At 35.4% G+C, this 14,852-nt stretch overlaps 1 protein-coding gene across 1 annotated transcript in view; it reads right to left on the bottom strand.

The window, feature by feature from the left end:
• cd22 (cd22 molecule) overlaps positions 1-4,054 on the bottom strand; it is a 38,681-nt gene extending 34,627 nt beyond the window's left edge. Inside the window, exons 1-4 of the mRNA XM_065298775.2 lie at positions 3,990-4,054; positions 2,960-3,331; positions 2,602-2,868; positions 2,120-2,389 (exon numbers count right to left, since the gene is read on the bottom strand). Coding sequence (XP_065154847.1) covers positions 2,120-2,389; positions 2,602-2,868; positions 2,960-3,331; positions 3,990-4,029 — 949 coding nt within the window. The 5' untranslated portion in view covers positions 4,030-4,054. The remainder of the gene's footprint in view (positions 1-2,119; positions 2,390-2,601; positions 2,869-2,959; positions 3,332-3,989) is intronic.
• Positions 4,055-14,852: the final 10,798 nt, after the last annotated feature.

Below are 14,852 nucleotides of genomic sequence, written 5' to 3' on the forward strand. Positions count from 1 at the left end.
GGTTTTGCAAGTCAATTTAACCTATTATTTTAAGTTTTGGCTTGTGAAAAGTTGACATAACTTATAAAATCAAGTTGAACCTAATTTTTTTAAGTTAAAGTAACAAAAATAAATGTTGATTTAACAAAAACACAGCTTATTCTTTACTGTGTGTGTGTGTGTGTGTGTGTGTGTGTGTGTGTGTGTGTGTGTGTGTGTGTGTGTGTGTGTGTGTGTGTGTGTGTGTGTGTGTGTGTGTGTGTGTGTGTGTGTGTGTGTGTGTGTGTGTGTGTGTATGTAAGTAAGTATCCTGTCAAGATAAACAGCAGTACCTGGATGAGGCTGTGTTATCAGTTTCAGGGAGTTGTTATTATTTTGGATTATTTGCAAACAGATTACATTTTCACTGCAAAACATTTGTGGTTCACAACCCACCAAATGAGAATCACTATTGTATAGAGGGGCTTATAACAAACTGTTCATGTAAATACCAGCTGTAAACACAGAAGTAATCAGATTGTTTCAAATTGCAGATGTGTTTATTTGCTTTCACTGTAATAGCAGGAACATAAGTGCAGGACCACTAAAGCGAATATCAAACCCAATCATATACATCAATGAGTTTGTTCTTCACAGAATGCTAGAAAATAAGAAGCAAATGTTAAATTACCTTTTCACAGTGCAATGCAAAGTCTAAATGTTTCTTATTGTTAAAGGAAAATTCATTATAAACAATTTACATTAGCTAGTCTTAAAAAAATTAAACAATGCATTAGATGTCATGACATTTTTACAGCATAAAACAAAAATTAATCTGGGTTTATGTTAATTTATGAATATAACATTTGTGTTCTTCTAGTATATATCATAATGTTATGTTGTATGTTATATAGCCCACTGCAGAGTTGTTAAATAATAAGATAACTCAAAGGTAAAAAATATATTATAGTATTGTTAAAAATTAGCCATACCCATATCAATAAATGTTGCAAAAGTATTACTTATTGCTATTTCATGTTCAAGCCGTATATGCATTGAAAAATGTTATTGATGATTTGTAAAAAGTTACTGTTAATTTTAAACAAGCACAATAGATTTAAAATGCGTGTTTATGATCCTCATAATTGGCAAATAGAAGAAAATATTCAACTTTGAATCAGTGCAAAACTTAAGATGTTTAATGTCGACATGAGATGCAATCTTAGGGGCTTATGTAATGTGTTTAATTTAAATGAAAGTACAAACTTACATAAGAAGCTCAGATTCAGGAACAAACCAATATTGTGTTCTTTTGTATTTCATCAGTATAGTAACTCAAATCACCACATCCACTAATATACTCACCTTTTTATGAGACAGAAGTTGATCAGCGTCACGGCAATGCCAAACAAAAATGTAAAAACTGGGGATCACTATTCGCTATAGAGAAAAACAGTGAAATTTGTTACAATTGTGGTTTGAAACAGCACACTATCAATACTATGCGGTATCTGTACCACATACTATAATGTGCAACAAAAATACTGTTTGAAACATTTATTGTGGAATAATCACTAAATGTGTCCCTCTCTGTGAAATCCAGGCTAAAGTCTCTTAAAGGGGACATTTCACAAGACTTTTTTCAGATGTGAAATAAATCTTTGGTGTCCCCAAAGAACATATGTGCTGTTTTGGGGTGTGTCCTTTAACATGCAAATGAACGGATCTCTGCACTAAATGGCAGTGCCGTGGTTGGATAGTGCCGATTAAGGGGCGGTATTATCCCCATCTGACATCACAAGGGGAGTCAAATTTCAATGGCCTACTTTTTCTGCTTGCACAGAAAACTAAATTACTGGGTTAATATTTTTCACATTTTCTGGGTTGATAGAAGCACTGGGGACCCAATTATAGCACTTAAACATGAAAAAAGTCAGATTTTCAAGATATGTCCCCTTTAATCTAATAATGAGATGAGAAGCATCCAAATTTGATTTGAATCTTTAAAATAGTCTTACAGTCAATATCAAAAATTATAAGTTTATATTTTCACAGAATGTTCCTGTTATGATTTTTTTATGTAGAAAAATTAAGTAACTTTAGCTTTGTTTTCACAGGCAGGTAACAAATAGCCATCTGATATAACCTACATTTAATTTACCTTTAACTTTCAGTTCAATGACTGTAGAGTTTTGAGAACCCACATCATTCACAGCAACACAGAGGTATCGTCCAGCATCTTTTTGACTCACAATTGTGAGGGAGTATTTACTACCATATCCTATATAAGAGGTGTTTGTATCGCTGATCTTAAACCAGGTGTAGTTTGTCACTGCAGGGTTGGCATTGCTCTTACAGGTAAGAGTCAATGAATCTCCTTCCTCAATCTCTTTAGACGGGAAGACGATGATTTGAACGTTCTGTGGTCTGTCTGTGGGGAGAACAAATGTTTGTAAAGGCACAGGATCTTTATTGCAAGAGATCATTGCATGTCCAGTTACAATGACTGAATTGACAGTAAGTTCCTTTGAAACAATGTCTCAAATAATGGTAAGAGAGGTACAATCACTCTTTAAAAACTATAGTTTAATGATTATAATGATAAAGCAGTAGGTACTTCAAACCAGTTTCAAGTAAACTTACATCTGACATCAAGCAATGTTTTAATTGTTGAGGTTGTGTCGCTGTTCTTCAGACCGCAGGAGTAGTTACCAAAATCCTCATGAGAGACGGATGAGAATCGCAGCATTTGTTTGGTTGCCTTTGGTAGCAGAAGTCCATTTTTAAACCAGATGAACGCCTCTTGTGTTGGGGTGCAGTTTTCGGTATTGCATGTCAGTGTCACAGAGTCTCCTTCATGAATTTCTCTCTTTGTCTTTTGTGTATTCACTGTTACTCTAAAAGGCAGAACTGTTAAATTGATATACAGTAGATTAATCAAATGCAAACATGGCTTCATTAAAGTTATAGTAGACTGCAGAAAGTCATTGAACAGATGTACCTGCTACAATGAGATCAATGCCACCAGGTCCGGTGTATTTCAACCACCAATAGTTTGTTTCAAAACGAAAAAAGTATTTTCCGATGTCTTTTCTGGAGACATTGTGTAACTTTAAGCTGCAGTTTTTGTCTTGGTTTGCATACGTTGCTCTGTTCATGTAAAGCTCGTGGATCTCTGCAGCATCGGTGTGATAGACAAACATTCCCTCCTGTGATCCGTCTTGTTTTTGATCTTTTCTCGGCTTAAACCATTTTGAAACTACAAGCGTGTGACCATATGGAAAATCAAAGGTGCAGCTGAAATCCACAGATGAGTTTTCAAATGTACATATGGATTTAGGACTGTATGAAACTGACAATGAAGACACGGCAGCTATAGAACACACACAGGTTTTGTTAGTATTAAATGTTTAGATGAATACCAACTGCATATCATAAGGTTAACTCCATGCAAATGTCAACCTTATGAAAAGTAAAGTTTTTTTACTAAAGTTTTCAACCATATCTCAGATGTTTTAAAAATTCATGCAAAGTCTTTAATAAAGTTTTGTAAGCATTTTTATTATGTTTCAAATTAATTTAGTGCAAATTTAGAAATGTCACATCCATAACGTTGTTTCTTCCTCGTAAATTTGCATACTAAAATTAAAATACATTTTAACTGTTCTTTGAAGAACCTTCTCCAAACTTTTGTCTTTAATTTGTCACATGCATAACTCATGTAAGTTTCCCTTTATCTAAAACAGAAAACTGTGTTATGTCTGCACTCTATCATGGGGTTTAGGAAAATATAAACAGATGACTCAATATATTGGTAATAAACGCATTCTGAGAAATTATATTTCAAGTTTTGACTGCAAATGTCTCATCAATAACGCTGGAATTGTTACATAACATAATACAACTGTAAAAACTGGATACAATGTCAAGGCAGTGGCTGTGACCGATACAGTACCTACAGTACATAATCCAACTGCTTTAAATTCATAAACATTCAAAAAAAAAACATCTTGAATTAGACCCAAACTCACCTGACACAGACAGCTGCATTAATATGCTGATATAAAACATAGTCTGTCACTCCACAAGTTTTGTCTTACAAGAATGCACACTTGTTTTTTAACATCACAAGTTTTTATGCTTGAGTATTACACAATAACAGGCAATCCTGTGACATGCTCAGAACCTCTCTTAACATTTACTTCCTTATCTGTGTATTTTAAAGACAAAACGGAATAAGAATGAAAATAATGACTTCCTTTCAATATCAGAAACACAAGAAAACCCAGTCACTCTCTCATTACAGCTTACTGTAAAAAGTTGGATCAACTTAAAAATAATTTTCAATAAAGTTTCCAAGTCTCCCCATTGTTGACTTTCTCAAATTGTATAATTTACAATCCCATGTTGTTTAAATTTGTTCATATAAAACCAGATTAAAAATCAGGGCATTTATACCCAAGTGCCAGCTGAGTCAAATTTACCTAATGCGTATATACTTGCTTGGGCATTTTCACATTGGTATTTTTTATGTTTTATTTTATTGTTATCTTATTTAAATTAGGAATAATATAACTAAACCAATTAGTAATTAAATAGGTGAAACTGTTTGCAAGAATTTGTTGTTGCATCACACACTACGTTAATTATTACTGTTCCTTATTGTCCATTTATGGTATTTTAGTATTCACACTTTAGCCCATATTTACTGTTGAGAAAAGTGATTAGTCTGGCCTGCTTTCAATATAAAACAGAACAAAAACATAGTTAATAACATACTCATTTCATGACTTTACACACATTACATGAATATAGTGGTACTATATATTACACTGAAAAATGTTTATAAAAATATTAAAACAGTAGTTGTGTGGGTAAATTTAACCTGCTGACAGTTTTAGGTATACAATGAGCCCTGGTGCTTCTAATGTAAAGTTGTTCCCCTCTCTGATTACGAGCCAGTAAACCACGTCGTGGGGAAACAGGATAACACTGCAATTTTCAACTTTATATGGAAAAATAGACATCACTATATTAACAAAAATGATTTGGTTCATAGTTATGAAGAAGGAGGTTTAAATGTTATTGATTTAGAAATAATGAATAGTGTTTTAAAAACCCAATGGTTAAGATCATTCCTTCGTAATACAAACAGCTTGTGGTTTGTTGTTTCTTCTTCCATTTTTGAGAAAATAGGTGGCTTAGAGTTTTTGATAGATGTGATTTTGAGTTGTCCAAATTACCTCTTAAGTTATCTGCATTCCATCAGCAAGTTCTCCTGTGTTGGAAATTAGCATTCTCCCACAACATCAGCCCACACAAAACTTGTATTTGGAACAATCGTTTTATTATACACCATAACAAATCTTTATTCTATAGGAACTGGTTTCAATACAATATTCTTTCCATACTGGACGTAATGGATACCTCTGGGAATATACTCAGTTATAATGACTTTTGTCTTAAACATAAGTTCGCAGAGGCGCGGGAAGATATTTTCGGTAGGGGGTGCTGGGGTGCGGATGCGGCGGTGTGTGTGTGTGGGGGGGGGATGTATAGGGTTATAGAATTCTAAAGTTGTTCACAAGCTTTTTATTCTGCAGACCACTCTACCTATGTTTTCTTTTAAAAACTCACTCGCACCTCCCATCCATAATGTACAGCTGAGCTGACGGTGCATACAAACTATATAGCCTATTGCAACATAGAGTTTAGATTCTCTGCCAGGGTCGTTATTTTCTGCTACTATCCTCTGGCCGGGCCGGACCGTTGATTAAGCATATTTTTTTATCATTACTTTCTTATCCTCATTGGGTGGGGAGAAAACTATGCCATATAATCAGAAATATTATATATAGACTATATTTAGGCCAAAGTAACAAATGTGTCCAAAAAGTTACACAAATTACAAAATGATTTGTAAAAGTTACAAAATGCAACGCGAGTCATGTGCGGAGTCTCCTCTGGCACCCATCACGCACCGGGTCTGCTATTCTGTATGGTGTAGCTTAAGTGCAACATGGAGTTTGAAGATGTAAAGAAAAAAAGAAAAACAGGAGAATTAACTTTAAGCAAGTTTGGAGGAAAGTCGGAGGTATGGAACCAGTTCTCACTCGTGCCAGTTTGTATGTCAACCTAAAGAGTTTTTTACAGTTATAATGATTTTGTTGATGAAAGGAATTCTTTCACATTACTCCGTAACTTTCACTCTCCCAACCCTCTGTCTTGGTGAACTCTCTATAAAAGATTGTAAATGCAACAACAAATATATTAGAACTATTTTCATCGAGAGACTACATCCAAATAGAATTAGACGTCATTATATTTTTAAAGACTTCAACCCAAATGAAATTAAAGAGCTGAGAATGAATTATCTTTCCAAGTTTTCCCAAAGTGAAAGAACTCCACTTTAAAATAATAAATGACATATACCCATCTAAAGATTTCCTTCACTCACATTTTAATATTGAAGAAAACACTTGTCAATTTTGTGAAACAACATGTATTTTTTTATTGTAACTACACAAAGGAATTCTGGTCTCATTTGTATAGCAAAATGTCAAGTATTATTGCATGTATGAATTCCCTTGAATACAAACAAATTAAATTTGGTGTACTAAAAACTTGTCCACAACACTAATTAATAACCTCTTTGACTTTGCTAAATTTTTCATTCACAAGTGTAGAATTCTTAAAACTCCTCCATCCTTTCCTCAATTCATCAGAGAACTCGAAATGCTTGCAAACTCTCTGCATACCCTTTCAAATGAAAAATCTAATGTTATTGCCAATTTTTTCAAAGATCTTTGTACCCAATAATTATTTGTAACCCCTTGTTTTGTCAACATTGTTAAAAAGTATTATTTATTTATTTTTACCATTAATTATTTTCCGTTTTTTAATTCTGTTCTTTTTTTTTCATTATTTATATTATTTAATTGATTTTCTTATTTTCATATTTGAACTGTAACTGGTTATGGTGCAATGTGTCTGCCTTTGAGAATTGTAGTTTGTTTTTTTCTTATTGCAGGCCTGTTTTTGTATGTACATTTGACATTCCAATAAATAAATAAAATAGTCGATTGTCAACGTCTTCAACATTAATAAAAAGTATTATTTCTTTTTACCATTACTTATTTATTTAACCTTCTTTAATTCAATTTTTTTCATTATTTATATTTATTTAATTCCTTTCACTTCTTTGTATTTTCATATTTGAACTGTAACTGTTTATGGTGCAATGTGTCTGCCTTTGACAATTGTAATTTTTTCTTTCTATTGCAGGCCAGATTTTTGTATGTACATATGACATTCCAATAAAAAATAAAACAAAAATTACAATATAACCCCACCCCCAACACTGTGATTGAGTGCGTTTACATGCTCAGAATAAGCGGATAACTATAAAAAATCTGCTTATTATAGAAAACTGTTTTCATGCGTTTACATGCAAATCAATAAGCCGGCTATGCAGTCAACTGCGTTTACATAGGACTTGGAGAATTATCAGTTTTCTCACAGGCAGTGACGTCACCACCTATAGTACACAATAGTCGATCAAAAAGCCGACGGCATATCTGTCTTAAGCTATATTGTTGTATCTCTTCACGTGTGTGCAGAACCTGTTAATGTAACATAAGCTTCTATTTTAACAGTTTCTCTGCCAACTGCTTTAATCGAGCGGAGACTTTTATGCATTACTTTGCACTTACTTCCGGGTGTGACGTTTATCTTCATACGTGGAGACATGCGCACATGGACAAAACCGTGAGAAAGCGGGTTAAGGTGTTTACATGCCATGCGAAATCGGCGTAATGAGCAAAAAACTACCTGTGCCGATCGGTTTTTGCTTACGCCGTTTATGGGCTTTCCCTGATTAAAGAAAACAGTTTTACGCGTTTACATGATCCCACGTGTTATCAGTTTAAGCAGCATAATCGGCGTAAGACTGTGCATGTAAACGCACTCATTGACAAGTTTAAGTACAGGCATTGGAAACGCAAAAGCAAAGAGGATTGCAATTTCATTTGAGTTTTGGCAAGATCCGTACGCGACGCTAGAGGAAGTGAAACAGCAAATTATGAATTACAATTGATATTGAAATATGGCAGGCTCATAACTCGAAAGACATAGGAAATTCAATTGCAAATGGACTTTGATTTTACATTTGAAAGTTGGCATATATTGTACATTTGCATAAACGGAAATGCAAACAGTTTGCATTTGCGTTTGAATTAAGTCACAGTTTTTACACCCACAAGTAGGAAACGCAATTGCAAATACCATTTGCAATTCCTTTTTAATATTGTCCGCAAAAACTTTCCATAAAATACATCAATGTGGTGCATTTTGAGAGAACAAATAAGTGACTACATCTATGAGGATTTTTATGTTCTTGTAAACAAATTTGTGCCCTTTTAGTAAAATCTTTGGTTGCATATTGTAATAATAATAAGGCACACAAGCCACATACAAAACTTGATAAATGAGATTCGCCATTGGTCAAAACATGTTTAATGTTTATAGAATAATTAGTGGGGGCATTTAATACAGATTAATTATTGATTACAACATTTGTTACTTAATTCAAATGTTGTGACTTTCTGGAAAGGCAGTCAAGTGCATTTGTCTTTTCAATTCAATTTTATTTATATAGCGCTTTTCACAATTGTTAATTGTTGCAAAGCAGCTTTACATGAGTAGATGTAGAGGAGAACACTGAAAATCAATACATAGTATAAGAAAGTAGAATAAAGCAGCTATGGATAAACAGTGTAAGCGAGCGTATTAATAATGTCACGTATACATTAAAGTGCTAAGTTAAGCCAAAGTTGGCTGACTCTCCCTGGGACTAAAAAACCCCCTAGGAGAAAACCCACTGGGAAAAAATCTTAGAAGGACAAAAAACCCTAGGGAGAGATTAATATTAATAGATATAGATATAGATATAGAGATATATATATATATAGAGATATATATTAAATATATATATAGATATATATAGATATATATATATATAGATATATATAGACACGGTAGGGATAGGAAGCGGGTAAGCGGATTAAACTGGTTCAGCCGGTGGTCGTTGGTCGCGCATCGGCTGGGCATCACGTTGAAGGACAGCCAGTAGATCAGTGGTGCGATGACCTTCACAGCAACAGGAACTGGGTCTGTTTGTCTCATTGTCCTCGGGGTTGAGGACGAGACGGGGAGATAAAAGCAGAATTCTATTAGCGTAGGGGCCGTTCGCATGTAATGCAAGTGTCATACATTATAGTGGTTTAATTCAGCTCCGTTCCAGACAGGCTAACTATTGCGGCAAGAGTAAATTACCCATATGAGGTATGTGAGTGCTTTGTTCTAGACAAAATAACTACTGCGGGAAAAGTACATTTACTGGACATTCTATGTGAATGCTTTGTTAAAGAAGAATGTCTTAAGTTTCGATTTAAATTGCTCGACTGTGTCTGATGCTCGAACATTTTTTGGTAAGTCATTCCAGAGCTTAGGGGCCAAGTAGGAAAAGGATCTACCACCTTTAGACACTTTTGATATTATAGGGATAATTAAGTAACCAGAATTTTGTGATCGCATGTTTACGTGGTGGTATTTAGATATTTAGTACCGTGTCGGACACTACATGAAATACCTCTTTTAGTAATTTTGTGGGAACGGGGTCTAATATACAGGAAGATGATTTAGATGATGTTACTAATTTAGAGAGCTCTTCTATTGTAGTAGGTTTAAATGACTCAAGATGTTCGTATGGTAAACTAGTGGTAAATGTACTATTGGGTATAGTGGTGGCTGCTTGCGTAGTTTCTATGTTTTCCCTAATAAACATTATTTTGTTAGAAAAGAAGTTCATGAAGTCTTTACTATTGTGTTGGAGTTTACTATTGGTTTCTGTTTGTTCTTTGTTTCTAGTCAGTTTCGCAACTGTGCTAAAGAGGAAACGAGGGTTGTTATGATTTTCTTTAATAAGCGTACTGAGATGGGGAGATCTGGCGGTTTTAATAGCCTGTCTGTAGTCTTGAACACTCGCTTTCCATGCTGAACGCCATACTTCTAACTTTGTGTTTCGGTAGTTTCTTTCCATTTTTCTAGCTACTTTTTTAAGGGCTGCAGTATGATGGTCATACCATGGAGCTGGCGTTTTTTCTTTGATTCTCTTTTTTCGAATGGGAGCAACGGCATCCATCGTGCTAGAGCAAACTTTGTTCAGGTTGTCTATTATAATATCCAGATCTTCATGGTTATCTGCTACATGTTTCATTCGAGACAGGTCTGGAAGAGTGCTAGTAAAGCTATCTTTAGTGGTGGAAATTATTGTTCTGGCTAATCTGTAGCATGTTGTAGACTGGGCGGTCCTATCTAGAAGTATTGTGTATGACACAAGGCAATGGTCTGAAACGGCATCGCTCTGGGGTGATATTTCGATGTCATTAATATTGAGTCCGAGTGCAGTGTTAATTTTAGCAGCAAATTCTGATTTAGTCTTAGTCTTTTGAATAACACACCATTTAGTTTTAGTCTTATTTTAGTCATCTGAAATCTTTTAGTTTTAGTCTAGTTTTAGTCGACGAAATATCATAAGAGTTTTAGTCTAGTCTTAAGTTTTTTAGTCTGTTTGAATATGCAATACAGACACAGATTTAATGGTTGTTAGAAAACACGTATTTTATTTTATTCTTAATGTCAAAAAAACTGACCGTGGCTTTTTCACCAAAAGAAATATCACATAAAATAAGCATAAGGCCCGCTCTACCTAAAAATATACATGGTCCCTGAAAAAGATATGCATTGTCCCTAAATGACATGCACACACAGACGCACGCAGACACACAGACACATAGATATCATATAGAAGACTAGATGCCCTATTGGCTGCTGGGGACTGAGAAATACGGCCGCCATCTTAAACGGGTCGTACTCCTAGTTTCGTTGCATGGCAGCAGATAAGATGCCAGAGCACCGTGGAGCATTTTCCTGTTCTAATCGGCAGACCATCGCAAATAGAGCCCGGAGGATTATTTTCACAAGTACTTTTTAACATTGCGGTACTACTGGTTGTATTTTGTGAATAGAATATTAACAGAAAATTGAGAAAGAGCAAAGATTATTGATTTTACTGTACTGAAATCGCAGCCAGCTAACGTTCGCTAGGCTATGTTTACTGCACCAGCCGTTGTTCACCCTGCAAGGAGAGGTGGGGTAAAGTAAAGTAATAATTACAAGAGTTTCTTTTTTGTGAGTATTGAGTAAGGCGCTATATACATGTGTATTATTATTATAAGGTGCTGTGAGCTGCGTGATCCGCCAAGCTTTAAAAAGCTAAGATGTCAACAGACATGCACATTGTGCGGGAGGATCTGGAACAGAGGATGTTTTCCTTCGTAGTAGGGAGGACATTGAGTAGACTCGGTTTGGAATCGACAACTATCAGTCTGACTCGTTGTCATTGGTTGTGTCTGTGTTTTTAAAGATAAGGCTCCACCATGTTGCCAAACTCACCTCTCTTGAACTGCAGAAAGGGAGCACGGGAAAGAAGCTCTGCAAAACAGTCCTCTTTCAGGGGTGTGTGTGTGTATGTGCGTGTGTGTGGGGGGAGAGGTAGTGGGGGGGAGAGGGAGGGGGGGTTACAAATCATTTTAAATTGTTTCTTCACCTTATTAAAAAGTCTTATTGTACTGCAACTAACTGTTTCTGCATCTTTGTCATATTTATAGTGTGTGATTTATAAAATATCTTATATCCTACATCACATATTTTCACGTCTGCTCACTTTATATCTTATATCAGAATATTTTATTACTGTTTAGTGAATATTCATTAATTCCTACTATGAACATTAAGTGGCCCTGTCCACATTAGTGTTTGTAACACTAATATTCTAAACCTAAATCTTGACAAACTATATATTGTTGGAAAGCTCAAAGAGTATAATTTTCATATTTCATTACCATTTGGGGAAAATTATGACACAGTGAGAGTCAGTTTCCAAAATGTTACGGGCCCACAGGTAGGCCAAATTTGTTTTTGCATATAACACTAAAACCCTAATCTAAACCTAAAAAATCATGACAAGCTATATATCATCTGAAAGCTCTCAGAATGTAGTTTTAATATTTCAAAACCTTTTTGCATGAATAATAATGCGGTGACAGTAATTTATTAGTTTGTGAGTATACAAGAGTACAAGAGTATGTGGCAAAATCTAGTGGCAGTTGTTTGTAAAACCATTAAAATTGTGACACAAACATAATTTTTTGTGATTTTAACTTGAAATTTGGATCACAACTACTTGAGACATATTGCTTAATGTTAACATTATTTATTGTGTGAAACATTAACTTTAATGTAATTTTATTTATAAATTAATATGTTACTGCATTATTTTATATATTAAAATAAAGGTAAACGGCTATAAAAATATTTATATTTAATATTTTTTACTTTCTAACTCATTTGTGAAAAACCCTAAATTGTCTTCTTTAAAACAAGACCAAGATTAGGTTTCTAGCCCAAAGAATCCCAGAGAAATATTCATTTAAAGATGTACATCACATTGTCACCCTCCACTCAAACGGGATTTGCGGCACATAAGGGGTTAAAATACGCCGAACCATGTGTCCTGTATCATAGCTCCATGAATGACCTTTGCAGCAAAAAAACCCGCGTGAAAATCTGTTCGGTATTCACTGAGATATGATTAATTAAATGCGCTGATAGCTCAATCCACCAGTCATACAGATTCCACTGAGTGGAGCGGGTGACCGATCTAAGATGGCGGCCCCATGTCTCGCCGCGCCAGTAGGCAGTAGCGGTCGATAGGGCGTCTACCTATATGATGTCTATGCACAGACAGAGACACACACACGCACTTACGCACGCACTTACGCACGCACTTTGTCCAGTCATGTAAAACCACAACATCTACTATAATAGTAACGTTACACATTTCATTCAATTTGAGGACACTGAATATTTATACTCAGCATTAATTCAGACAACCCAATACAATCAATACAGTTCAGATGTGTATTCCTTTCGTTTCTATGTTATACCAAGTTTAGCGAAAACACTGTGGTTTATCTTATAAAATAACCTTAGCGTGTATGCTTACCTTCGCATGTATTTCTGGATGAGTCGTCTTTACAGGCTGTCGTCTTGTCATATTTGTAGTGTGACCAGATTAGACGCTAACTTAGCTCTGACATTGTTGTTGTTAATGAGACATGTCTTCGGACCGGGTGCACCGCAAAACGTTAGCGTGTTGCTAACGAGCGAAGTCAACTGAAATCAGCCAAAGCTGGGAACTAAGACTGTACAACTAAATATAATGTAAACAACCTGTTGTGAAAACAAACTTTGCCGCGGGTTTTCAAAATGACTCTGCCGACTGCTGCCTGTGTAGATCAACCTACCCTCAAAGATTCGCTCTGATTGGATTTCTTCCCAACTGTCCCACAAAATGAGTAGCTCTGATTGGATCTCTTCTCCATTCGTCCCTCCCTAACATTTTCGTCTTATTTTTATTCGCTGACTAAAGTGTCAGTTATATTTCGTTACAGTCTTCGTCATCATATATGATTTTATTTAGTTTTTATTTAGTTTTCGTCCGTGAAAAAGGTTCGTTGACGAATATTTTTCGTCATAGTCTTCGTCAACGAAATTAACACTGTCCGAGTGACAGAATTAAGTCTAATGTGTGCTTACGATTATGAGTTGGCCCTGACACGTTTTGTTTAATACCGAGAGAATTTAGAACATCCATAAACGCACGTCCTAATGCATCTTTTGAGTTATCCACATGGATATTAAAATCACCAATGATAAGAGCTTTATCTACAGTGACTGTAAGCTCCGATAGGAAGTCTGCTATTTCTTTAAGAAAATCTGTGTGGTGGCCCGGAGGCCTATATATGGTAGCTAAAATGAACAAAAGCTGTTTGTTGTTATGATCAGTTATTTCCATGTTTAACAGTATTATTTCAAACGAATTAAATTTTAGTTCTGATTTATGGTTTACTTTGAACATTTTGTTGTATATTGTAGCTACACCACCCCCTCTCCCTTTTAGACGAGGAATGCGTTTATAATAATAGTCTTCTGGTGTGGATTCGTTTAAACTGATGTAATCGTCTGCTTTAAGCCAGGTCTCTGTTAAACAGAGTGCATCTAAGTTTTGGTCAGTAATTATTTCATTGATAATAGGTTCTTTATTGGCAAGCGATCTAATGTTAAGAAGGCCGAATTTTAACATTTGAGTTTCATCTGCTAATGTATTGTGTTTTAATTTTATGTTAATAAGATTTGTACGAGACGAGGTAAACGGTGCTCTGTATTTATTTGTTCGAGGAACAGACACAGTCGAGATGTGTTGGTACTCTGGTAAAAAAGGCTCTATGTGCTGGGATATATGTGATATTGACATGTCAAGGCAGCTAAGAGACTGACGGGTAAGCCGATCTGTCTGTTTCCTGACTTGAGCCCTGGATAGTCAGACAATATCAAAAGTAAGACTATTAGTCAGATTTCTAGAGAGTATAGCACTTCCTTCCGGAGACGGATGGATGCCATCTCTCTTTAGCAGGTCAGGTCTTCCCCGGAAATGCTTCCAATTGTCTATAAACCCTACGTTATGCTGAGGGCACCACTTTGACATCCAGCCATGAAGAGACACTAATCTACTGTAAGTTTCATCTATATTGTATGGCGGAACAGCACTTTTGGGAGTACTTCGAATCGGCGCAGTAACACCCTCCCTCTCCCATTATGAGAGGGAGAAGGGGAGCGGATTTTTCAGGCGAGTTGAAGTACTCCCAAAAGTGCTGTTCCGCCATACAATATAGTTCCTCTATTAAATTCGCTTAGAAAAGCCCTACGTTTTA

This window comes from Paramisgurnus dabryanus, chromosome 13 (genome assembly GCF_030506205.2).
Source record: "Paramisgurnus dabryanus chromosome 13, PD_genome_1.1, whole genome shotgun sequence".
NCBI classification, from domain to species: domain Eukaryota; kingdom Metazoa; phylum Chordata; class Actinopteri; order Cypriniformes; family Cobitidae; genus Paramisgurnus; species Paramisgurnus dabryanus.